This window comes from Phaethon aethereus, assembly GCF_964289735.1.
Source record: "Phaethon aethereus genome assembly, chromosome: 13".
Lineage (NCBI taxonomy): Eukaryota > Metazoa > Chordata > Aves > Phaethontiformes > Phaethontidae > Phaethon > Phaethon aethereus.
In genome coordinates this window covers 1393516-1421050 of record NC_138589.1, presented here as the reverse complement: position 1 = coordinate 1421050, position 27535 = coordinate 1393516, and the positions used below count along the sequence as shown (strand labels likewise).

At 46.9% G+C, this 27535-nt stretch overlaps 2 protein-coding genes across 2 annotated transcripts; one reads left to right on the top strand and one right to left on the bottom strand.

Moving 5' to 3' along the window:
- Positions 1 to 844: 844 nt before the first annotated feature.
- Positions 845 to 25638, bottom strand: CENPT (centromere protein T; the record flags this gene model as incomplete). Its single annotated transcript, XM_082005622.1, is given in 14 exon segments — positions 845 to 1167; positions 3616 to 3720; positions 4196 to 4360; positions 4476 to 4538; positions 9842 to 9932; positions 12034 to 12237; positions 17730 to 18158; positions 18626 to 18768; positions 19083 to 19092; positions 21204 to 21493; positions 23066 to 23159; positions 23712 to 23838; positions 25310 to 25450; positions 25453 to 25638. Coding segments are annotated over 14 exon segments (2172 nt in total). The 3' UTR covers positions 845 to 1043.
- Positions 25637 to 26368, top strand: THAP11 (THAP domain containing 11; the record flags this gene model as incomplete). The annotated part of the gene is made up of 1 exon (XM_082005485.1): positions 25637 to 26368. The coding sequence occupies one exon, from the start codon at positions 25637 to 25639 to the stop codon at positions 26366 to 26368; it is 732 nt and encodes a 243-aa protein (XP_081861611.1).
- Positions 26369 to 27535: the final 1167 nt, after the last annotated feature.

The window sequence follows — 27535 nt, the reverse complement described above, 5'->3', positions numbered from 1 at the left end:
CAGTTACTGGCACAGTCAAAACAGACTTGACCTCTGGGTCCCCCACGGGCTGCAGGTGGATCTGCTCCAGCATGGAGCTCCACAGGCTGCAGGGGGACAGCCTGCCTCACCATGGTCTTTACCATAGGCTCCAGGGCAGTTTCTGCTCCAGCAGCACCTCCTTCTTCACTGCCCTCGGTGGCTGCAGGGTTGTTTCTCTTGCGTTTTTCTCCTTACTCCATTTTGGAGCTGGCTGGAACCAGCTCTGTCCAACACGGGGGCCAAAGGCACTCCTGCAGCCTTCCCCCGTGCCACTACCAAAACCTTGCCGTGTAAACCCAACACACACAATTAACTCCACCTGAATTGGTCTCTCCCAGCCTACCTACCACGTGTGCCCCAGAAAATGTCACCTCTCCAATGGTCTCAAATTATTGCTGCCAATTCCCTGTGAGATTTAGTTCTATATTAAGTATAAAGTATATTCTCCTGTTTCAGTTTACACCAGTAAACAGCTGTGGTCACAGCTGGATCATGATCTACTCTTAACAGAGTAGACTACACTTGCAAACAGGGACAAAACCCAAGTTTGAAAGGCCCTGCTGGACAAAGACACACAGCTGTAGCAAGGATCTGCTTCCTTCCGTAAGGCAGACTATAACTTTTCTCCTTTGAGCAAACAACTAGTTAATATGAAGAGATCACCACAGCTAAATGGCTATTAGGAACATTTTGAACAACGCGATGCAGTAGCCTTTCAGCTCACTGGAATAAGCAGCATTTGTATCATGCAGAATATATACAATATTTTATTTATCGGAGCTGTACAAGTATTCAAAAGTAACATGAAAAATTCAGGATAGTCAAATTACTTGTAATAACGGTTGGTGAGATCCAGCAGTTGGTGTGACAGCCACAGCACAACCCGCTTCAGTTCAAGGGAACTGATTTATTTACAGCCCCACTGGTTCCTTGTGGAAAAGCATCACATGGAGCAGTTACATGAACAACCTACAGTGGGGCACCTTCCCACCCGGAAGGGCCACCGCTGTGAAGGGGCACACTCATTTGCAGGGGATCACTTTATTTCCACTCACAGCAACCGGAATCAGGAGCTTCCTGTACTCCAGAGGGAAGTAACGCTCTATCAGCACATTCAATGGCATCTTGTCTGTCACCAGCCCTTGTCTTTCAAGGAGGAAAGCAGAGAAGAAACAGAGAATTGTTAGCAAAAAGAGTAAAGTTTTCTTGCAGTAACATTTTTGCATTTAACAGCTGAAATGTGGTGGCTGCTTTTGATAGAAGAGCTACAGATTTCTATTTGCAGGCAACTTTCTCAGGTGATGCGCTAGGTCCTGCGTACGGCACCGGCGCGGGCACCAGGCGTGCCTATGCAGGAAAGTGGACCAGGAGAGTTCCTGCAGACCAGCTTCCCACGGGGCTACCTGTTTGTCACAGCCAGAGTCAGCATATTGATCTTTACTGAAGGACAAGTTCATTGCTTTTTAAATTCGCAATCCACCTGCCATGGGATAAATTTTGCCATTTAAAGACATGCACAGAATGAGGCAACAGAAGCAAATAGCTCATTACCAACAGATTTTTTTACGTTTCCAATTCAGAGGTGGTTGGCATTTTCAAACTGTGTAGGCCATGTAGTTTTCTAGTACACCATTTAGATGATTGGCCTGGAAAAAAAAAATCAGCATCTCCTAGTCTTGTAGAAAGGAAAAAACAAATGCTTTTCTTGTGGAAGGAAAGTACTGTTCTTATTCATGAACCAGCAACAATTCCCGATCCCTGAGGCCGTGGAAAGGCATAAAGACATCTAGAAAAAGGTAAAGTATCAAGTGTACAGAATCCTCAAACCTGGCCAACTAAACCACCGCACCTCTCAGCCTGTTCACACTAATTTCAGCACACACCTCTGAGGTGGGCAAATGACAATCTCCAGACCAGGACAGAAGCAGATTATTCTTTTTAAGCAGCAGTACCAGCTCCATCTAGACAGGCCAATGCAAAGCCAATGCCTTTAATCAGCAAAATCCCTCAGATGAGTTTAGCATCACATCTGAAACTCTTGCAGTGGAGACGAGGATTAACAACTTGCAATAATGACTTTAAATGAGTGATGGATTTGTTTCAGGCCCCACAAAGCTTTACAGAGGGCTCCAAAGCCAAGAACAAATCCCTTGCTTTTTGGTGACAGAACAAATGAAATTCAGTCATGAGATGGAGAAGCTGAGGGAGCCCGCAGGAAAGAGCGGCAGTGAAGCTCTGAGAACAGTTCACCCAGGCTGCTGGCCAGCCTGCCCCTCTGCGGGGTCTCGAAGAGGCAGCACGACGAGGAACACAGCTGTTAGGAGAGGCCAGCCCTGGCCTGCCAGGCTGGAGGCACCTTTTCCCGCTCTGGAGAGGAACTGTCAGTTTGAACCTTACGTATCAGCTGTGCAGAAGCAGGAAGAGTGAATCACAGGTTGGAAAAGACCTTTAAGATCATGAAGTCCAACTGTCAACCCAACACCCCCATGCCCACTAAACCATGTCCCAAAGTGCCACATCCACACATTTTTTGAATGCCTCCAGTGATGGTGACTCTACCACCTCCCTGGGCAGCCTGTTCCAATGCTTGATCACTCTCTCCATAAAGAAATTGTTCCTAATATCCAATTTCCTAAACCTCCCTTGGTGCAACTTGAGGCCATTTCTTCTCGTCCTATTGCTAGTTACTTGGGAGAAGAGACCACTCCCCACCTCACCACAACCCCCTTTCAGGTAGCTGTAGAGAGCGATGAGGGCTCCCCTCAGCCTCCTCTTCTCCAGACTGAACAACCCCAGTTCCCTCAGCCGCTTCCCATCAGACTTGTGCTCCAGACCCCTCCCCAGCTTTGTTGCCCTTCTCTGGACACACTCCAGCACCTCAACGGCCTTCTTGTAGTGAGGGGCCCAACACTGAACACAGCATTCAAGGTGCGGCCTCACCAGTGCCGAGCACAGGGGCACAATCACTGCCCTGCTCCTGCTGGCCCCACTAGTGCTGATACAGGCCAGGACACTGTTGGCCTCCTTGGCCACCTGGGCACACTGCTGGCTCATGTTCAGCCAGCTGTCAACCAGCACCCTCAGGTCCTTTTCTGCCGGGCAGCTCTCCAGCCACTCCTACCCAAGCCTGTAGCGTTGCCTGAGGTTGTTGTGACCCAAGTGACATTTTGTTCGGAAGAGTAAGTCATCAAAACAGATAGCAGGACATGTGAAAATGTTCGCACTACTTCAGTTGCAAACGCTTTTACCAAAGCGATCGCTCAGGGTGCAGCCCAGCCTCGCACTTACTATTACTCTTTTTCTACTGCTTCACCCTTGCAAACAGCCCCCTCCTCTTGCTACTTGTTCTTCAGATGACTCCAGCACTCCTGACCCCTCGCTAACTTCCTCTTGCCCCTCCACCACCGTCGTCGTGGAGTATAAAATCCCAAGCCCACAAATGCCCTTCCTGGCACAGAAGGCCAAGCAGAGTAAATCACAAGACACCACACTTGCTGCAGAAATACTGCTAGCACACACCCTGGCAACGAGTCTTACGGGGCTGTCAACGCGCCACCAAACACTACTACGGGTTAATAATAACCCTCCCTTCACCTTCTCATGAGGACTTCCAGGTCAGCCATCTCCACTGTCTTCCTCCCTGCATGGTTGGTGTAAGCTTCCAGATCATCGCTTAGCTGCTTGAAGTATCTCTCGGAGCTGAAGGAGGATTGAGGAGGGAAATAAAATCAGGTTGTGGAGCATGTGAACACCAGCTACTCACCCACTTCCATAGGGCAAGTTGCACTAGAGCTGCTCGCCGTGCCTGCCAGGGAAAACTGTGGGAGAAGAATCACTCCACAGCCAGCCCGTGCATGGAGAAGACTCATGATATTAGCGTGCTGTTAGCCTGAGAGGATTGTGAATGGTGCAGTTTGTAGTGGTTGGGACAAAACCCAGATGCTCCTGCAAGGTCGCATTGGTCATGGACATCTCACAGCAGCCAAAAGTAGCTTGCACATTTCTGTCCTCGTTTTAATCAGACCTCCCGTGGCTCCCGCCAGCTGAATCGGGAGGGCTGTCAGCTTGCCAGTGGCACTCCTGACAGGCTTGTTATTTCAAGAGAGAAAAGAAAGAAAGAAAGAAAAAAAAAGACTAAGAAGAGTGGGAGGAGGAGCAGGTTGTGGCTGCTTACCATTTTTCAACAATTTTGAACGCGTCTCTGGCCACCGGCATTTTCGCATAATGGCTGAATATCCTCTTTATCAAACTACTTGCTACTTCAGGCTCACGCGTTTTCCTCCGTGATGCTCCCGAGCTCTTCGGAAGTGGCTTAGCCTGCGGTGGCTGCAGGGGAGACCTTTGGAGGAAATTGAAAATTCACACCTCAAATGAACAAACAACAGAGGAGAGGCAGAGAACACCAGGCTGAGTTTGGGCAAAACTTATGCTGAATTTAAAGGGGTAAGAATTACCTCGAGCTCTTAATTCTTTCTCCTTCCCAATTCTTCAAAACCCTCATGCCCATGAAGTACAGTCTGCAAACGGTTCACACGGCATCAGGACCTTGGGAGCCACAATCCAGGCTCAAGTGTCCCAGAGGTAAGCATGCTAGAATAACAGTCAGCAAACCATACTTCCTTCCAATACATCAATGCAGTTTTCACTGCATCCCCATAGCTTGAACTGTCCAGGAGTGCACAAAATTTGATGCATCCACATCCCACATCTGCATCTGCAGACAGGAGAGTCTGGTCTGCAGGGTATATTTTTACACCGTTATGAATATTTTTTTGGTGGGTTTTGGTTTATTTTTTTGTTTGGTTTGGGATTTGGGGTTTTTTTGTTTTTTCCCTTAAACAAGATTAAGTCCCAAAGGAAACTACTGATGTTTTCCATTCTAAAAAGGCAAAATTGTAACTGAAAAAAGGGAAGTGAAATCCCTGGATTCACTCAGTAGACAATTTGAAAAGAACGGAAAAGACGTGGAATCTCAAACTAACACGTGCAAAACCCACAGAGGGAGTGCACATACCATTTGATTCGCACTCCAACCCATCTGTATGTTTTTCTGTCAGAGCCGCAAGGGCAGGTGGAAGAGATCAGCCTCAGAGGTGAAGTATGTGTAGTAGTGAGGAAAAAACCTGTCATTATTCAAGTCATCTTAGTTACCTTTTCTGTGCCTCAATTTACCCGTTTGGAAATGATTCTATATGAATGTTTGGTTCACAGGATCAGGGCAAAATTGAATTTTAGCGACGGTATGAGACGGTGGTGTTTCTAAATGAAAAGTACTATGTCTCTAATCTGGTAGAGTTGATCACAGTAGAATTGTACCAGTTGTGGAGTAATCGCTGAGGGGCGCTTTGGAAATTTACCCTCTAAGAACAGCATTGAAACCGGGTGGAACGTAGCACTAGTGTACAACGAGTCTGTACCATGGAGATTCCCTAGACAACCCTAGATGTTTGTAACATCAGGGGCACTTGGTGTGCTGACTCTGGGAGAAATTGCATGGAGGGTGGAGCGGAGTGGAGATGTCGTGGCCATGCTCTGTGAACAAGGGAATTTAAAGGTACACAGTGTGTACATTAATAAGCTGCACGTGCGATGCCCTGGGTCAGTGACCTGTCAACTTTGATGAAATGCTGTACTTGGAGTGAACTTTGCTTATTTTAATATCATTATAATACTAAAACGCACACCCCTTTCAAAAGTTACCCACCTCCCAAGGTGCGACCGCTCCTCAATGAGCGTGCGCACTGAATTTTTCCTAGTCTGTACCTTTAAACGCGAAGCGAGAGAATTCTGAACCAATCCTGATAAAGGTATGTATGACTAGAGTCACTCAAGCTCCACCTGCAAAGTAAAACACTCTAAAATAGTGTTTTAAGAGCTGGATGTTAGGGAAGATACCATCGTCATGTACTACTCTAACTTCTGGGATCAGTCGACGGGCTGAGCCTCTCTTTCCCCCGCATCGGGATGCCTTTGGGTAAGATTCGAACACTTGGTCATACCAAGTGCCTCCCCGGGAAACTTAGAAATCTCTATAGAGTCACTTTACATCTTTTAACACGTTTGTAGCCAAGCAGTGTTACTCATACTTTTGGCATTTGCACATGCTTTGTAGGCAGTGAATTTATCACCGGCAATCCAAAGAACCTGTGTATCTGTTGCTTCAATAAATCGCACTATTGATTGACTCAGCCGTGTGTGTGTTGTCCCTGAACACAACCGTAGCTCTGAGTGCGGCCATGTGAGTTCAGGAGGTGTCCGGTTGAGCAGGTAGTGCGATGATAGTAGTGCATCCGGACCCGTGATAGTCCAACGAAGGTGTTGGGCGTGACCGGACTACTAACACTAACTTTGGGCATCATTCAGAACCTAAGCTCAGCCACCCCCAGTCCCTCTGATATCTGAGGATCGACTGGAAAGCAAGGGGGTTTAGTTTCTGCCAAATTGCTCTGCCTCTTAACGCAACACCAGTATAAAGAGATTATTTTCTAGCAGAATGTCTTAACCACGGCTCTCACATGGTTATTGCTCCACCACATAACCTAGAGTACTCCTCAGGCTTTTAACCTGAGCATTGCTCTCCCAGGGAGCAAGCAGGCCAACTCAGGGTCAGACTGCATTACGTATAGTGTAAACAAACCGTGCTTTTGTGCAACATCTGCCTATAGCCTAGGCTCTGAACCTGTAATTATGATCATCTGTTATCTCAGCATAGCTTGAAAGCCTGAAAATCTGTCAGTAGTAACATCCAGAAATTACTATCAAAAACGTGAATCCAAATACATAGAATTCTTTTGCAATGAGGACTAGCACTCTCTACAGAAGAATTAGTATTCAGACATTCCATATATATATATATATAAAAATATAAAAAGAGCACATCTCAGTGCAATATCCCAAAGCAAATCTGCATTCATTCACTTCCACTTCAACAAAGTATCAAAGACTCCTTTTTCTATTTTAGAAATGTATTTTACTATTCATGATTAGAGCAATCATCCAGCACCTTCTGTAAGCATCATCTCTGTTCACAGCAGTAAATGGGCACAAGAATTTCATGGTCCTGAGGGATATGGGTCCCTGAATTTTAGGAAATCAAACTTCCAGCTCTTCAGGGAGTTGGTCAATAGGACCCGCTGGGAGACTGCCCTCAGGACAAGGGAGCAGAACGGAGCTGGCAGATCTTTAAGGACACTTTCCATAGAGCACAAGAGCTCTCAGTCCCCAAGTGTAAGAAATCAGGAAAGGAAGGCAAGAGGCCGGCATGGGTGAGTGGAGACCTGCTGGGCAAACTACAGGGCAAGAAGGGAATGCACAGGCAGGGGAAGGAGGGAGAGGGATCCTGGGAAGAGTACGGGGACGCTGCCCAGTTGTGTAGGGATGAGGTCAAGAGGGCCAATGTGCAGCTAGAGCTGAACTTGGCAAGGGACACAAAGAAGGGCTTCTACAGGTATGTCAGCCAGAAAAGGAAGGTCAAAGAAGGTGTACCCCCCTTGATGGGCAAGGCTGGCAGACTGGTAACAAGGGATGAGGACAAGGCTGAGGTACTGCATGACATCTTTGCCTCAGTCTTCACTGGCAGTGTCCCTTCCCACACCTCTCGAGGTGATGCACAGCAAGACAGGGACTGGAGGAGCAAAGTCCCTCCCACTGTAAGAGAAGATCAGGTTCAAGACCACCTGAGGAACCGGCTGATGTAGTTGCCAAGTCACTCTCCATGATATTTGGAAAGTCCTGGCAGCCAGGTGAAGCCCCTGGAGACAGGAAAAAGGGAAACATTGCACCTGTTTTTAGAAAGGAGGACCCTGGGAACTACTGACCTGTCAGCCTCACCCTCTGTGCCTGGGAAGATCCTGGAACAGATCCTCCTAGAAGCTCTGCTAATGCACACAGAGGACAGGGAGGTGATTCGAGACAGCCAGCGTGGCTTCAGCAAGGGCAAGTCCTGCCTTACCAACCTAGTGGCCTTCTGTGATGGAGTGACCACATCAGTGGACAAGGGAAGAGCTACAGATGTCACATATCTGGACTTCTGTAAGGCCTTTGACACAGTTCCACAGAACATTCTTCTTTCTAAATTGGAGAGATACGTATTTGATGGGTGGACTGTTAGGTGGATGAGGAATTGGTTGGATGGTCACATCCAGAGGGTAGTGGTCAACGGCTCAATGTCCAGATGAGATCAGTGACAAGCGATGTCCCTCAGGGGCCTGTTTTGGGACCAGTACCTTTTAATATCTTCATCAGTGACACAGACAGTGGGATCAAGGGCACCCTCAGCAAGTTTGCAGATGATACCACACTGAGCAGTGCAGTTGACATGCCTGAGGGACGGGATACCATCCAGAGGGACCTGGACAAGCTCGAGGAATGGGCCCGGGTGAACCTCATGAGGTTCTGCACAGGGTCCTGCACCTGTGTTGGGGCAACCCCCGGTATCAGCACAGGCTGGGGGTGAAGGGATGGAGAGCAGCCCTGCCGAGAAGGACTTGGGGGTATTGGTGGATGAAAAGCCAGACATGAGCCGGCAATGTGCACTCGCAGCCCAGAAGGTCAACCGTGTCCTGGGCTGCCCCCAAAGCCACGTGGCCAGCAGGGCGAGGGAGGGGATTCTGCTGCCCGGCTCTGGGGAGACCCCCCTGCAGTGCTGCGTCCAGCTCTGGAGCCCTCGGCACAGGAGAGACATGGACCTGCTGGAGCGGGGCCAGAGGAGGCCCCCGCAATGCTCCGAGGGCTGGAACAGCTCTGCTGGGAGGACAGGCTGGGAGAGCTGGGGGGGCTCAGCCTGGAGCAGAGAAGGGTCCGGGGAGACCTTACTGCAGCTGCCAGGGCTGAAAGGGGGCTTCCAAGAAAGATGGGGACAGACTTTTTAGCAGGGGCTGTTGCGATAGGACAAGGGATAATGGTTTTAGACTAAAAGAGGAGAGATTTAGGCTAGATATAAGGATGAAATTCTTCCCAGTGAGGGTGGTGAAACCATGGCCCAGTTGCCCAGAGAGGTGGTTGATGCCCCATCCCTGGGAACATTCCAGGTCAGGTTGGACGGGGCTCTGAGCAACCTGATCTAGTTGGAGATGTCCCTGCTCATGGCAAGGGGGTTGAACTAGATGAGCTTTAAAGGTCCCTTCCAACCCAAACCATCCTGTGATCCTATGAATTTAGGTTTATTGTTTATTGCTTCAACAAACAAAAAAGTAAGAGTCACAGGCTAGAAAATTCCTCCTGTTCCCTAGGACCCACTGTCAGTGGTTCTGATGAAGCATACGGCTTCACCAAATTTCTAGATAAAAGGGTGACAAATCTTAATTAATTTGGAGTAATGCAGAGGACAGGTTCACTTTCTACCTCTAGACAAGCTTTGTTTTCTTCAACACATGGCAGCCACATACAGCTTTAGGTTTCTAAAGTCAATACAAATAAGTCATTTAATGTGATCAACGTCACGTAATCTGCAATTCCCCCTCTTCTGCAAGGGCCTCTGCATCCCATACTGGAGTCTATACCTCCAGGGTAGCTTACCATTTGGACGAACTCCTAGGAAAAGGTTTTGGCCTTCAGCACAAGAAAATATAAAGAGAACATTCATTGGAAAGAACTGAGGCATCAAATCTGCTCTGGGAGAGTACTGATATTCACTTCATGGCACTCTTCATTCAACTGCCAAAGCAGTGATTGAGCTAAAGACTTCAGGACTGCTTACTCCCTGCTACAACTGGTAAAGCACAAAACAACTGACAAAGCTGGGCTCAGCGCTCTCAGCCTGGTGCTTACAGCCCCCAGATGCGCTTCTAGTGGGCCACTGCTGAAGGTGGCCTATACTTACTTGTGAGCATCAGGTTTTGCAGGACGCGGAGTTGACAACCTGTGAGTAGCAGGTTTTGCGGGATGAGGAGTTGACAGCAGTGGCTTGTACGCTGCAGCATGGACAAATGCGGGTGTCTTCATGGAAACCTCTAGGGAAAAGAAGTATTTGAGGAACTATTTTCCAAGTTCCTGCAGCAGGCAGTGCTGTAGCCGCAGACAGAAGCCCAGCCAGCTTTCCACACATCTGCTCCGGTGCCACACTGCCTGCGGTCAAGCTATGGTTCCACAGCACCCTGAACCAGCGCGACGGCTGGCGGCTTGCAGTTCCACCCGCCCCACCTCCTGCCACACAGGCTGGTGCTTCCCTCACACCAGGTCCAGCCTGTCAGTCCCCAGACAGGACCAGCAGGGTGTAGGAACACATGCTTGGGGCTGGGCTGCAGGGGCTGATGGCTGGGTCTACTTAGGCTGCCAAGAAGCTGCAGCTTCTTTTCCCAGAGAGAACTTCAAAGTCTGCAATCTACCTCATTGCCATCTTGCTAAATCAGTGGCAAATTCTCCTGAACACAGGGCAACAAAAGCAGAGCATCCCATTACAAGGGTCAGCCTATGAACATCTCCCATATTCACAGATTTTCAGAAATTCCCTCCAGCTAAGGCTAAGGCTGTAGCCAGTACCTCGCCTCTTCTTTGCCGTGACCTACCCATCCTAGTTTCCTCCAAGTCTAATCTGCATCCTCTAACTTCACTCTTGAATTTCTTCACTTCTTAACAAGTGAGAGCACGAAAGAAAACCTTAACAGAATCGAAATACCGAGCAGCTTCCCATCTAGAAGAGGAGCGGTCACGGAGGGCTTCTTGCCTGCCAGTTTCCCTTGAAAGCAGAGTGCAGCCCAAGAATCCGGCATTTCTGGCAGTGGTGTCAACTTCACAACCCTCTGTAAAAGCTAGGACACCTGCCCCATTACAGAAGATGACAAGCCCAGGTACTAGAGGCCTCAGGTACTACTGAGAGTTAAACTCCACAACTCAAAGGGTCAGGAGTTTCTTGGAGAAAGCAGGGCTTGGGTGAACTACCATGCTTCCTTGCACTAGCTTCTTCTGAAGAATTATTTCTGTATGCTAGAGGGACAGGGAGCAGGATGCAGGGGAAGAGGCTAGCTATGCTGAGGTTTCCGAGGTCAGTTTTATGACAAGAGTGTGTAATTTTTCATCTTTTCTTCCTCTCCTTGTCCAATGAGACCTGCAAGATGCTACTCTCAACTGTTCCACCCTATCAGCAGAGATCTCTTCATCAAGACCTTTCCATCTCTTCATACAGCTGTGTTAAAGATAACCATATTAGCACACTATTGTAGACACCCTAAGACCACCTATAACTTTCCTTGTGGCAAAAGTGTACCAGTTCAACTGGTGTCTTTGTGCCTTCCACACATCGATATTCTCATTACAGCTGAATTTCCCCACAATGCCTCAAATCGTGGCAACGGGATTCTTTTAGGATGTCCTTAGTTCAGTATTTTTATTTCAGGGTGTACTGTACTTCAAAAGACTTTAAGACCAGTCCCAAAAGACACCACTAAAACACACTCCGGGCATTCTCAAACGTGGCCTGGATCAAAGAGAACTCAGTCTGATGTATATGTTCTTCCAAAAGGCTTAAGCACTCTTGGGGCAACAGAGCAGACCAATGCAGTGTCTAAAGAACTGTTTAGAAACTGACAATTCCTCTCCGCTCTCTGGAAAACCAGCCTACGCTTTTGGTTAACTGGAAAGGAAATCTCTAGCTACATGTATAAAATATGGTGTTCTAAATTAGTTTTCAAGGCTGGAGTCACATAAATGGCTGTGGAAACAGCAGTTCAATGCTAAGACATTCAAAAGCATGAAGTGAGGAGTCAGGAAAGAAGGAAGCATAAAATGGATATCCCTATGTCACTGTATAAAACGGCTTTGCACTCAGTTTTGTCTATTTGTGTACTTCCATTACCTTCACCTCAAAAAGTACAAGATGATCTAAGTCCCTGAAGCACCTGATGAGTGGCTAACAATCTGGCCCTGGGAATAGCAGCCAACAGCTTCCCCTGGACTGCCTGAAGGACTAAACAGTTAATAACATTATTAACCCATGTTGCTCCTCAATCTATCAAGGGATAACAGGGAAAAATTTTCTCCAACTGCCTTCTGCTACTGCTGCAATAGTTTTCTTACCTTCACTCTCAGGGTCTTCAGCTTCATCCTCAGTAGGCTCTTCTTCTAGACCATCTAATTCTACCATGACAGCCTGGTCTTCTAGTTCATCTGCTTGTTCAACAGCTTCTTTTAATGGCTTCATCCCAGATTTTTCAGAGGAGGAAAAAGCATGAGAATGCCTGCCCAGACTTCCAGCTCCAACACCTTTGGCAATCTCACGTTCTAGAATTCCAAAACAGGAAAAAATACATCGCTGAAACAAGTATCGTAGCACTCATAAGAATGAAACCCAGCTTTCCATTCCTGACAATGTTGCCATCTACTATATTGCTATCTTCAGTCATTAGGGTGTCAATAGACTAAGCTAGATAAGCTCAAGTACTGATGAATCCTCAACTTTTCCCTCTACTACATCTAGGTGTGCAGGTCACAGGAAAAAAATAGCACTTGGTAATGTAGAGAACCCCATGAGATTTGAGTGAAATTTTTATCTGAGCTCCTTTTAAATGAATTTCCTTTAATAAGAACTTTTATCTCAAAAGAAGTTTTACCAAAGCCTTAGTGCAGCATCTTGAACACAGAAGACACAGCAATTCAGGAAAAGTAACTTGGGAGATCCTGATCTGCCAACACACTCAGGGGGTCTCCAAATTTTATCAGTCTTTGCCTGATTCTGGAACTTCCACTGGGAAATTTTAATTAAAGATGCCTTCTGCATCTAAACACTATTGCCAATGCAGTTGTGGTTTCCATTTGAGCAGAATACAGTCTTTCAGCTTAAAATGTCAAAATTAGTTTGATATTTTCCCAGTATTTAGCCCAGATTCCAGAATGCAAAGAGTTAACAAGTCTCTCTCCCAGCATCGATGTCAATAATGCAGCTTGAGAAGTCTTTGGCATCAGAGAGAGTCTTCAGTATTGGACGTTGTCCTCACCAGCTCTGGGAAACCCTTGGTGTTCAACACCGCCTTCTGCTATTCCCTTTCCTTCTGAAGGGGCCTTTTCTGTTTCAACTCTGGCATCCTGTCCTGTAGCTATCTGCCATTCTGCTTTTTTGGTCAGCTTCTTCTTGAAATGTTCAGAATATCCAGCATTTACACGATGCTCTGCAGCTAAAATAGTAAATTCTATCATCAGTCTTACCTACAAAAAAAACCCCAGATCAACCACCAGCATACAGTTTAACAACCACTAAAATTTACTCATAACTCAGCCATAGCCATAAGCTACAAATAAGGGAAGCAGATGCAGTTCCTTTCCAAAAGTTTACAGCTGAGAAATGCACAACTTTTCCTGCCTTTGCTCTACAGTCACCTAATTACATCAGATCCCAATGAAGGAATTTTACTTATCAGTAAGCAGAGCTCCTCCACATACGCCATCTCTACATCTATTCTCACTTCTGGTGATTGTGTGAAAGACCAATTTATTTTCCTGCAAGTCTAACAGTACATGGAGTTTGTGCTCAGATTCTCCTCCCCATTTCCTCATTTTTTCTGAATAAACAATTCTGGAAGAGATATGCTGCACTACAACAAGGAGAGCACCTAGCAGTTGTTTTAACCACCCTAGCAGGCAGGGTAAGGAGAAATAAATGGACACATGATTTGCATGTCTTTAAAAACTTCAACTACTGAAGGAGCTACTGAGGAGTACTTAAGCGCTGCTCTTCCCTACATACTGGAACTATAGTTGACACATCTGTTACCATGCAGCTCAATTCCAGCAGAAACCCACACAGGTAATTATTCGGAGAAATCTTACTGGGAACTCTCATAGTACTGTCACTCGCTGAAGGGTTCAGAAATCTTGGCTGAGCCCAAAACCAGAAGCCATAAAAGTGGATTTTTACCATCCTCTCCAGTGACTGGAAGGTTTCACACTCAAAAGTACAAGTGTCAAGGCCTTGGGAGCCTCAAGCCCCAGCGAAGGTGATAAGGACATCTGGTCAAAGGTGGTGCAAAAATCAGTAATACCAATCTCACTAACCAGAATATTGGGCTCCCTACACCAATGCAGACCAAAATCTTGCCTAAAGTTAATAGAAATAGTAACCAGCTTTGTGGCGAGAAGACAAAAGCTCAACTCTACATTAAGACTGCCTAAGGCAGACAGGCACCAGTGAATCTCCCACACTACTGGCCCCTTGCTGGGATGCAGTACTTTAACAGTGGAGTACCGGATGCTATTGACACATTCACGTCTTCATTTTTACTGATTTCTTCACCTGTTGCTAGTAGCAGTACCTCCTGTAGTTTGGTATAACCTGCCAGTGCTCGTTGCTCCTCTCTAGTTCCTGCACTGAGAGATGAGGGAGCTGTTTGTTTCAATTTGATTGCTGAATCACCTCCTCCATGCTGCTCAAGGCTTTTCTTTTTAAACTTCTTATACTCCACTCTCACAGTAATTGTCTTTTTTCCAGGCTGAGCAGTCCTTTTCTTTAGTCATTCAATGTACAAAATTGAAATTGAAACTGCTCCATAGATTTGATTAATGGTAAAACTCTTTTTCTCTGCACCTTCTCTAGTTCCATTAAATCTATTTAGAGATGGAGAGGTTAGAACTGCACGCAGTATTCAAAAGGTGAGCATGACAATCGTTTCTGTTAGCAGCACAGTGATATTTTGTAAAAATTATTATGAAAGGAGGACATGACATGTTATTTGCTCTTATGACCATCCCCCAAGCTTTGAGATGCTGTTCACAGAACTATAACAATTCTGAGGTGACTTTCATTGGTCTCAAGAGTCACATCCCATTTAAACTTCACACTCCACAGGTACACCCAAGTAAAACTGTAACATGACAAAAGAATCAAGAAAGATTACAGGATGCCAACCTTATGCAACTGTAAATTTAGAGGTGCGGAATATCTACTACCTTAACGAACTACTCTAAAAGAACTGTTTACAACAAAAGTCTGTATTAACCAGATAAAAAGGCAACATAACACATTTCGCTGCTGCACCTAGTATGTGTAAGCAATTACTTGTGGGGACTGCAAGTATTCAGTTTAAAGTTCTAATAACAAAACTGTTGGTGCTATAGACTGTGCAGTTTCCATACTCCCATAAGGTAATTCATGTGAAACTTGAGACGTAATTAAGCATAGAGAACGCTAAACCCACGTGGCAATGGTTGCCTCTCATTCCCAGACACTGGCAAAGGAACAGTGGGAAAGACTTAAAAAGGATCCTAAACTGGAGTCCGGAAAATGAAATTCAACAACACACAGGAATTTGTGCCCACACATACCCCAAAGCTTTATATAACGATGGGATAACTCCTGCCACTCTCAGCATCTGTGCAGTTTTTACCATCTTATTCTAAGGCAAAAGGATTTCAGAGAAAACCGAGAAGGTGCCTGTGAAAGCAGGCAACTTGCATGACTTGCTCTCTTCCAGAAAAAAGGAGGTGTTAAGGCCCCACCTACAAGTGACAATCTTTATTACTTAAAGGAGAGCAACCTTCAAGCCCTTGCCTTAAGAGAAAAAGATGCTGGTTAGTACTGGAGAAAGATAATGGCCAACATGGCTTAAATAAATATAGTAAAGCATTAAAATGTATGCAAACAAAACGTGTGATTAGCCAGACGTATTCCTTGCCAAGAGGGAGCTATTCATCTTTCCTACGGGAAGATGAGCAGTACTATGGACCTACCAAAAAAGTATGAACCTTTATTCCATTTGCAGTCACTGTGAACAAAGCAAATACTGACAAGGAAGCACATGAGCAAGTCACAGCCTACTTTTAGAAAGCTTGTCTAGAAATGCTCAGTGTCTCTGACATGACTTGAATTAAATCATCTCCAGCATCTACTGCACAATAAAGTCTTATTTTACTCTGAAAATCGCCTGAAAAACTCTTGGTTTTAAACAAAGTACTCCAGTCCCTTGCAACACTGAAAGCACTGCTTACCCTCTCTGAAAATCTCTTCCTGTTCCACTTCGTTCACTGTATTAGCCATCTCTTCTTCTGTATCGCTTACATCTAGGTCTTCAATTATATAGGACACAACTTCTCTCAAAGACATGCTGAAAGATCTCTTAGGCTTTAGAGTGACTGGGGATCCCAAACATTTACTTGAACTTCTGGACGACAAAGAGGAGCTCCATCTATTAACTGCTAGAAATTGAGAGCATTAATGTGCCCCAGTATATTTTTAAACTTTCTTTTAGCTTTCGTGAGAAGTAAAAAAACAACCAAGCAGGAATTTTCTTGTGGGGAATACCCACAAGAAAATGCTCTTCCCTTACTTGAAACAGCTTAGGGAAGTCACGTTGTATCTTAAGAACCAGTTGGAAAAGTCCTTGCAACTATTTTTCAGTTCACACTGAGAAGCAACAATGACATCAGCTACCTTTGGTAAAAGAGCAGAACCATGTAACCATTAACTTCTGACATTAATACCTTATAAACTCCAGCACCTTTCAGATGTGCTCTCACTGCCCCCCTCCTCTTCCTCTCATTTGATCCAGTCCCCTGTTCCATGTCCTCCACGTCTCGCCACATTATCTGTTTCCCCTGAAAGTGCCTACCACTAGGCTCTTCAAAGCAACTCATCTTTTTTTCTGTTCATCCCTTGTCCTTTGAAAACAACTTTTCCCACCAAGCTTGCCACAGACAACCCTCCAGAAGCAAAGTATGGTGCAACAGTTCACCAGGCATTAATTTCTAAGCTTTCCATGGCAAGAACTCCTCTCCTGCCTTGAATAGTACTGAACACACCAACCATCCTTCCAATATCATTTCCGTGGCCCTTTTGACAAAGAATCATAAAAAAACCTAAATGAAACTTTACCTGTCCATACTTCATGGAAAGCATAAGGAGTTTTGACTGAAGAACTGCACGAAGCTATTTGCTGCAGCAGATCCTGTCCTGGCTAGCTGCCCCAGGATCACGAAGCAGAACGTTTTAGGCTTACAACCATGCCTTGGGGCCTGAGGAAAATGTACTCCCATTTACACAGCCAGGATAAGGTATTTACAGGGAAATGAATGCAGGAGAGAGATATCAGACACCAGGGAAAAACTAGCAAGTGATAGGACCTGCAAAGCATTGGTGACCAGGGAGGTGACTACCTCTGGCAAGGGATTTTTAAGGCCCTGGAGACAGAGAGGTGGTTAACTGTGACAGATAAATGACCCTACCAAGGTAAAAATCTAGACTAGTAACCTCCTGAGACTCCTTCTAACTCTGTCTACAGCTCCTACACATTGTCTCCTTATCTCACCATATTTGTGACCAATTTACGGTGTCCACTTCCAGGCTTCCCCATACAAGAGAGATGGACATACTGGAGAGAGTCCAGCAAAGGGCCACCAGGACAATTAATGGACTGGAGCATCTCTCAGTGTGGGATCTCATCAATATATGCAAGTATCTGAAGGGAGGATGTAAAGCAGACAGAGCCAGGCTCTTTTTAGTGGTGCCCAGTGCCAGGAGAAGAGGCAACAGGCACAGACCGAAACACAGGAGACTCTGAACATAAGGAAACACTTTTTCACTGTGGGGGTTACTGAGCACTGAACAGGTTGCCCAGAGTGTGCAGTCTCCATCCTTGGAGACACGTAAAAGCTGCCTGGACATGGCCCTGGGCAACCTGCTCTAGGCAGAGGGGCTGGAGAAGATGACCTCCAGAGGTCCCTTCCTACCTCAACCACTCTGTGATTTCCTATCTGCTAAGCCCAAAGTCCTAACCCATAGTACTCACTACCAACCACCACCTCTTCTGAAACAGAAAACTGTTCCATGGGGTTACCCTGCTGGGAATGATCCTGCTTATCTTCTTGCTGGTTTGGGGGTGTTTTTGGAAACACACAAGTCATTCCGTCAGCATGCTCACGATCAAGGATTAAGTCCTCAGAGTATCTTTGGGTCCTTCCCTCATTCGTGTCCCCACTGGATACCAGGCCCACCAGCCTTGCTTCCTCTTGAGCTGGATCAGAAATCTTGCTTCTCTGTGCTGAAGTTTTTGAATCTGATAGTGGTGGTTCAAGAGCAGAAGGCTTATTTTGGCTCTGTTCATCAAACTGAGGCTGAACAAAGAGCTCCGTGTTACTCAGCATGATTTCCGCATCACTTGTCAGCGTGGCTACTCGAATCCCAGATGCTGTTCGTGAGTCCACAAGATAATCCTGTGCTGTTTAGAAAGTTTTAAAACAAGTTTTATGTGAAAAACTGTTCAAGGTCATATAGACACACATTTATTACCAGGACTTGCATAATTCAAAATTTAAGTCATTCAACCAAATTTTATTCATCCTCCACAGATCAAACACTGGAACTGTATCACCGCACTTCAGTGTCCCTAACTCTCCCTACCAAACCATCTCCCCAATACCCATAGTTATGAACACGATCCCAAACGATTCCTGTGGTATAAATTCAACAAACTGGGAGGAGCACATATTTAAGTGCACGGAATCAAAGCAACTACAGATGCAGAGCCTCATTCTAATCTTGCCTCCCCAATTACACTGGATTTCTGTGAACATGCTAGTAGCCTTTACATCGTAAAATAGAGACCACTCTTCAGTAACTGCTTCTAAAAAATCACCTTATATAAGGCCCTCCCTCCCAAAACAGAAGTAACGATGCAAAAGAAACCTTTTCTCTTCCGCATGTTCTGTTCCACTCCGCCTTCAAAAGCTTCCATGTCAATAGCTTTGCGATTTTTCGGCCTCCGGAGTAAGCCTCTCTTTTCAGCAGCATCTGGTGGGATCAAGGAACCAAGAGACATGCGAAGAGATCTGTAAAAAGAGGAGGGAAGAAATAATTTTCCAAACTTCCACACTCACCTTTTACCCTCAGATTACGCACATGCTGCCATGAACAGTGAGACATTTCACAAATCCCTTAGCTAGAAGGAATTTCCCCAAAAAAAAGCTTGAAGATTACATGCCAGTCTACCTTAAACAAATAGTTTAACTTCATGATGTCACCTAACATCAGGATATGTATCACAGAGATCTCCTGATCTCTGTTATCAGGACTGTTTTACAGTGTCCTGATCCGGTGTACAGAGTCCTGATCTCTGTGATCAGACTGTTTTACAACCTCCTACCTTGAGAGGGCTGCAACGATATAGCTGACAAAAGGTTCAGGAATTTTTAAAATTTTAAGTAAGAAAAAAAGGGAAAACAAAAGTTTGAGAGTAAAGACATCCTCTAGATGACGGCAGGGTTGTAGGAGGACTTCAGAACAAGTCCAAGAAACTGCTCATAGTATCAGTATTCACAGTAAAGTACAGCTACCAACACACTGTTAACTTTTTTGAGGATGGGAGACCACAGGCAAGGGCTGCAGCAAGAAAGGTGAAACTGCTAACCATGACTACGTTCATTAGCAAAGTATCACAGAACCTTTGAGATGAGAGTGACCTTTAAAGGTCATCTAGTACACGGGCAACTCAGGAAAATGTCTTTGACTTGCTAAAAAGCCTTTAAAGTCCAGGAAAGTTGGACTAAAGACTGCATAGATGCAACTGATGTGATGAGTCAAATTAACGGGCAGAGATAATATTCTAAGGTATATTGTGTACTGATTTATTGTTGGAAACATGAGAATGAAAGGAAAAAAGGAATGATCCTCACAAGTAAAAAGAGGAGCAATAGTAGCAATACAAGCTAGACCAAACTGGGCATAGAGTGCAAAGCCACAATTTCTGAAAATCACAAGGTATGTGGTGTAAGACCTTCAAATTCCATCACCAGAGTAGGAGAGGATTGTGTTAGTAATAACAGAGGTCTTAATCACGAACCCAGGTATCTGCACGGTTCTTCACAACTACAGAGGTGATGAATCAAGGCAGCTACAGTTAGGGCAGCCAGAAGTTAAGACATTTTAGTTTAAACTCACTGAGCCAAAGCACTGCTGTCCAACGTTGAATGAGCTAGAAAAAGATTTGTGACATGTTAGTTGAGAAAGTACTCTAGCTGAGAAATTACCCTCTACACAACAGACTACAGAACACCCCAAAGGATCTTCCTCTTTCTATAGTTTATGCTATGATCCTCAAAAGTTACGTTTTCGTGAGAACAGGATTGGATGACAGGTTCACATTACAATTTCTTGTCTGCGTTTCGAAACTGCATATTAGAATTCTAATAAGCAATTTCTGAAAGGGCAACAAAACAGTTATTTCAAAGATAATTTAATATGGCACATGCCCTCACATTCAATAATGTTAATCTTACCACATTAATAGTGAGATGCTAGGCTAGGGCCTCAGTCACAACCACCCTTAGCAACCCAAACCAAACATTAAAGCTTTAGAAGTACAGGTAACTACTCCATAGATTGTTGGGGAAGCTGTAACTCAAACCGGTTCTACTCCCAAAGTCCCCAAAATCCAGAAGCAGGTCTGGAGAGCAGTGACATAATCATGCTCATTCTAGAACATACTAGAGCACATCCCCTCTGCTTTTACAGAGCTGCTGGCATCTTAGCAGGGCATGCTCAGACCAGGCATCAGGCTAAAGAAAGACAAGTTTATTTTTTTGACCACAGGTGAGTCAAGGTGGGATTCAGCTCCCAATTAAAATATCCAAACACAGGTATCTATGTTCCCATTATAGTCAAACATGACTAATCAAATGGAGGCATCTACTTTAGGGTGAGCTGAATCACCTGCCATACTCCACTGACTAGATCTCCCCCAAACTTTAGGAGGACTCCAGTTACCTAGCGTACACACGGCCACAGATCGTCCGTAATTCGGAGCCGAGACACCTGTGTCTGTAATTTGGGGCCGAACCCCACCCTTGAATTCTAATCCAGTTGCTACTGCCAGTAGGATATGTAAACCAAGGTGAGGTGTTTTATCTGCCCCTGTTAAATTGCATCTAAAATGAAAGTTCTATTTACCAAATTTGCAAATTTATGTTTAAAGGGAAGACTTATTCCAATATAAAACATTATTTATTTTACAAAACTGCAACATCCTTTTTCCTCAAGCAAGAACTTCATAACTTATTTGATATAATTGCAACAAAAAGTATGCAGCTTGTTGTATTTTCAAGTTTCTGGAATTGAAGGGAAGACAGGGATTGCTTCCTTTGGAGACGCTTCAAAACTCAAAGAGCACCAAGTTGGAAAAACAGTCAAGAAATTATACACAGTCAGGGCAGAGCCTGTAACTTGGCTCAAAAAGGCATATTTTAAACTTGATAGGAGGGGCTTTTACCTTCTCTGCTATCCCCTTTGCACAAGATACTACAATCTTGCTTCCAAGCATACAACTGCCCAGCTGAGAAGTTACCAAGGACTAAACTGCAGCAGATGAACATCAGTTGACAGGAAATGCAGTGCTGAACACGGCGATTTTTGACCGCGGCCTTACCTTGGTTCTGGGGAAGTCGTTTGTCTGCTGCTCTCTCGAATTCAGAAACGCTGAATTTCTTTCTCTTATTAGTCATACGGAATGCGGTGATAGATGTGTCCTCAGGAACAAGGTCTGGCAGTTGCATTTCCAGCCTACCAATACAAACCAAGCCTTTAACAAAGGACAATGTTATCATGTAGCTACCCCAAAAAAGTCCCTGTAACGTCGCTGAAAAGTAAGTTAAAATTATTTGTCCTTGCTGCAGCAGAAGCACAGAACTAATCGGTCATTAGCTCAGCAAATGCAGGAACATGTCATTCCCTCCTATTAAGGAGATTTCACAAAGAGAATCAAAACTCAAGTGTATATTCAAAACAACAGGGCTGAGAAAGGTCAGGCTAGAGTAGAAGCTTGGACTTCCAACAAGCTCCATAGCTCTCTTCTCCTAACAGCACACAGGAGCAATTACTTTGTCAATTGTTACAGTGTAAAGGAAAAGCCATCATCATGGAATGACATTAGGTCTCACAAAGCACATTGGTACATGGAACAGACATGCAATATCCCCATCAGGCACTGGGTCAGATCAAAAAAAAGGCTTAAAATTAAAAAAAAAAAAATTTTTTTTAAGTCTATACCTCTTTAACCTCAACAACCAGATAACACACAAAATATAAAACGCTGCAAAGATCCAAAGATCACCTTTTCATTTCAGACAGACCAATGAGAAGCACATTTGGAGCTGTCCAAGAACTACAACAAGCAAAAATCAAGAAGGAATTAAAATAATACATCCCATCGTCTTGAATTTAAAAAAAAAAACCAAACCCAAAAAACAAGCTACCACACCTAACAGGAAACTCTGATTTCTCTTCCTCTATTAAAAAACCATAAATACAGAAAGTTTACCTAATATTTTAGATGACCTGTTTAAGGTTACTTATAGTTGATGCAAAATGTTTAGTTATAAAAGACAAAACACAGGAAATCACATTATTTAGAATGGTCTCTTTTGCAGTAAAGCAAAAATACACCAAAGTCTTGTGACAAAACTGGCTAAAGCAAATTAAGACCTGCCACCACTACTGGTTTTCTTCTATTTTGTAACAACATGGAAGGAAACAAACCACATTTCAGCCTCTCGGGCAGGCCTACTGACTTAAAATATTAATGGAAGCTAAACATGAATAAAAGCAGCTGAGCCTCAAGCAAACCTCACCTCCAGACCACTCTAAAGGGAGGCAGTGACCCCTAGCAGCCCAAAACAAGGACAACCACAAAGCAGCAACACCGTAAAAAGCCACAGCAGCCGCTATTCTGAACACAAGACACAGCAGTCACTCATGACACCTCAGCATCGTCAGCACATGGCCTGTAGCCTCGGCGAGATCCAAGAACTTCTATTTTAGTACGTCACACAAGTAAGAAAAGTAGGCTGCCATCAGGAGACTTACTGCATCTAACACTTTCCACTACAAAAAGATATTAAAAGTCTGCATTTACGAAGGGGGGCCAAGCACAAACCTGCAGTATCTACTATTCAGTCCCTCAGCCCCAGTGATTCCTATTTTTAGAGCTGGAGACGTATTTCTGAATATCCCATTGTTTGAATGCAATTCTGATCACTGAAACCAGTAGTAAAGAAATCCTGCCCCCCAATCCCATGGTCGCTGTACCTGGTAGTGTAAAACAATTAAAATTAAAATTTAAAAAACATTACTTACGTGCTGGAAATCCTCTTAGACGGGAGCTCTGATCGAGCCTCTTCTGTTTCTTCATGGTTACATATCTGAGGTGCCAGAGGTGAAACTTGTTGTTCTGTCAACAAACCAAAATATTTCCTTTTCACAGTTCAACCCAGCAAGAATGCAAAAATGCAGCAGTGTCAAATATACACTACAAATTACATTTATTAACAGGTTAAAATAAAGACCTGGTGAAAACTATTTGTGTTCTACTCCTAGGAAGGCTGGCACGTACAATGACAAAGCCAAGAGTGACAAACGGGGCTCCAGGTACCAGAGCTGAGCTGAAGTTTGCAGCGGTGCGTGCCTCTCGAATTTACACACACTCCTACAGCTAAAGGCGGCACAAGGATCACACGCTTGCTCACCAGGATAAGAAGACTGACTGAAGAGGATTTTCAAGAATATGATTTCATCAATAGAGACAGTCTTTGAGACAGAGCTGTATCACATCACCTCATTCTGCTGCCACTGCGGCGATTACTCATGTAAAGTCACACAGTGGTCTGCATTTCTGTTCCACTTAACAGGGTAAGAATAGCAGGCTATGGGAGAACACCTCCTACCCTCAACTCCATCAAAATATTGTCTTTCTGTTCTGTTTTCCTGAAAAAAATATACTTACGGGTCCGGATGATTCTCTTGAGCATCATCCGTGGCGTGTCATTGTCAAGACCAGGGAACACAGTTGGTCTCTGCTTCAGCAAGGTGCTTCTGCCAGAATTCTTCTCCTTTCCTGAATCAGACACAGTCTAAAGAGAGAAATCAGACATGCAATTCAAAAATCATATTTTCATCATCAAAGATCACAGAATCACTAGGTTGGAAAGGACCTTCAAGATCATCAAGTCCAAACATTAATCCAGTGCCACCATGTTCCCTAAACCATGTCCTGAAGTGCCACATCCACACGTTTTTTGAACACCTCCAGTGAGGGTGACTCCACCACCTCCCTGGGCAGTCTGTTCCAATGCTTGACCACTCTCTCGGTGAAGAAATTTTTTCTAATATCCAATCTAAACCTCCCCTGGTGCAACTTGAGGCCATTTCCTCTCATCCTATCGCTGGTTACTTGGGAGAAGAGACCAACACCCACCTCACCACAACCCCCTTTCAGGTAGTTGTAGAGAGCGATGAGGGCTCCCCTCAGCCTCCTCTCCTCCAGACTGAACAACCCCAGTTCCCTCAGCTGCTCCTCATCAGACTTGTGCTCCAGACTCCTCACCAGCTCCGTTGCCCTTCTCTGGACACGCTCCAGCACCTCAACATCCTTCTTGTAGTGAGGGGCCCAAAACTGAACACAGCATTCGAGGTGCGGCCTCACCAGTGCCGAGTACAGGGGCACGATCCCTGCCCTACTCCCGCTGGCCACACTAGCGCTGATACAGGCCAGGATGCTGTTGGCCTTCTTGGCCACCTGGGCACATTGCCGGCTCATGTTCAGCCAGCTGTCAACCAGCACCCCCAGGTCCTTTTCCACCGGGCAGCTCTCCAGCCACTCCTCCCCAAGCCTGTAGCGTTGACTGGGGTAGATGCATGGGGTAAGATGAACCTTAACATCAAAAGCTTTCATCACCTGTCTCCTAATAAAAACCTAACATGAAACATTGTCCAAATTCCCCAAAAGAAATCGTGCACATTTGCTTTTTAACAATGCTGGCATTTCATTTTTGGGTGGAAGACAATTCACAAGGCTATAACATGGAGGCGGGTTTCAATGCACAATTCTCATCGTGGACAAAAGCCTGAGGGACTCGAGAGCACAGTCCGTGGCCCCTCGTCCCTCACAGCCCTGACCTAAAACAACCCGAAAAGGGGAAAGAAAAACATAACCCAGCTGGAAGGCTGCAACGGCCCTGACTATTCGGCGAGCACGAGATTCAGGGGTTTCGCCCTGTTTCCGACATCTAGAGGCGAGCAAAGGGGCAAGGGAGCGTCCTTTGCTCCCCGGTCCCTGCCCCAGGGGCCTCGTTTCTCCCTCGCACCGCGCGGGAACGGGCGAGCAGCGCCGGGCGGCCCCGGCGGAAGGGCCGGTGCCGACAGCGGCTCTCCTTTCCTTCCCTACCCTCCCGCACACCCCACGGGGGGCCCGCCGCGCCCCCTCCGCCAACCTTCGCCGCCGCGGCCCACGCCGAAGAGCGGCCGCTGCGCCTGGCCCCGCGGCGGGCCCGCGGGCGGCTGTCAGCCATGGCGGTGTAACGGCCGCGCCTCCGCGCGCCCAACCGCCTCTCGCGAGATGGCCGCGCTGCGCCCCACGGGAAGGGGCGGAGTCTGCTGAAGGGGCGGCGGCCCCGGCGCCCCCTGGGAGCGGTAGTCCCAGCGCAAGCGCGGCGCAGTGTGGGGCGGGTAGTTCCGGCGCGGCGGCGGCGCCGCGGTGCATTGTGGTCCGCGTAGTTCCGGTGCGGCCTCAGCGGGCGGCGTTGGCGGGCGGCGAGAGGCCGCGGTTGGCCTTGTGGGATCTGTAGTTCGGCGGGGGCCCCCCGCGCCCGCTCTCCCCGCCGCCGGGGCCGCCCAGGGGGTCTCCCCCTCGCCCCGGGAGGGCATCCCGCCATGCCGGGCTTCACCTGCTGCGTGCCGGGCTGCTACAACAACTCGCACCGCGACAAGGCGCTGCACTTCTACACCTTCCCCAAGGACGAGGAGCTGCGGCGCCTCTGGCTGAAGAACGTCTCCCGGGCGGGCGTCAGCGGCTGCTTCAGCACCTTCCAGCCCACCACGGGCCACCGCGTCTGCAGCGAGCACTTCCAGGGCGGCCGCAAGTCCTACTTGGTGCGGGTCCCCACCATCTTCCCGCTGCGCGGCGTCAACGAACGCAAGGCGCAGCGGGCCGCCCGCCGCCCCCGCCCCGCCGCCACCGCCGCCGCTGCCGCCGCGGCCGCGCAGGGCCCCGGTGCCGCCGCCGCCGCCGAGGCCCCGGCAGGGGGCGCGGCCGAGGACGTGAAGCCGATCGACCTGACGGTGCAGGTGGAGCTCGGGCCCGGGGCGACCGCTGGGCCCGGCCCCGGGAGGCTACCGGCGGCGGCGGGGGACGAGGGCCCGGTGGAGGGCGGCCCACCGGACCACTCGTACTCGCTGTCGTCGGGCACCACGTCGGAGGAGCTGCTTCGGAAGCTGAACGAGCAGCGTGACATCATCGCGCTGCTGGAGGTGAAGATGAAGGAGATGAAGGGCAGCATCCGCCGCCTGCGCCTGGCTGAGGCCCAGCTCCGCGAGGAGATCCGCGAGAAAGACCGGCTGCTTCATGCCGCCAGCGCCGGCACCCGCAAGCGCCACGGCCTCTGAGGGCCACTGGGGCCCGGCCCGGCATGGGGCTCTCCACCCCGGAGCCTCTGCTGCCCTCGGTGAGGTGCCCGGTCAGAGCGGAGACGGGATGGGCTGCCACCCCACAGCCCCCCGGCTCCCGCTGCCTGGTCCCTCCTGCCCCTGCCGAAGCAGCCCCCAGCCGGGCAAGCCCACGCCATCGGATTCCCCTGCCTAGACGGGGCGGCCACCGTCAACTCAGTGCCGAGCCCCGTTATCGATCCGACATTACCCCAGAGCTAGCACTGCGGGCGCCTGCCGGTGTCCCGTCTACACCGGGCCCATCAGCACCCTCTCTGTTCCGGCAGTGGCAGAAAGCGCTTCTTTTGAGTGCAGATGGGACCCATGTCACCACTAAGCGGATGTTAGGGTATCAGTTTTCAGCAAATAAACTCGCTTTGTGTTTAGTGAGGTAGCAGCAACACTACCCCCCTGGAGAAGGCGTGTCTGAAAGCGTGGTTGGCACTATACCCTTCATAGGAACAAACAACGATGTCGTGTTTGGCCTCGCTTAGCAGAGGCATGAGGAAAGCTTTAGAAACCCTCTCAGGGTGATGTGTTTCTTCAGTAAATTACTGATGCCATAAAAGACTGCTGTCTCTAGCGTGAAAGAATCCCCAGATTAAAGAGTGCTCTTGTACTATGTAGTTTTTGCTTTCTCCGCAGTACATGCGTATTTGTTACAGATGTCTCGATGCTCTCAACACTAGTAAGGATTACAGTCTGGTACAAAGAACCTGGTGGCATTTGACGGCTGTAGTTTATCTCGTTGGCTTAAGAACTCCCTCTAATGAAACAGAAGCTTTGTAACACGTCGGAATTTAAATCCTTGGCTTTTCGTTCAGAGAACGGGGATGAAACAGAAGTGAAGCAAGTTTATCTGCAGTGGTTGCAAACCTTTGCTGTCTAATCCTAAACTAGTTGGCATGACTAATAATCTGTACGTTAGGCAAGACCTTATTGAAACGTGCTTGCGTGTTCTAAACCAAGATTTAAGAGTATTGTAACAAATCTACGTGGAATGATTGTGTAGTTTCTGTTTCTAGCCAGTGTTCATCCCCTCACTTCCAGCAACAGGAAACCAAATCAACATTGGCTAGAAAGATAGTGGAGCGAGGGTAGCAAGGCTACTTGTCTGGTCTGAACATG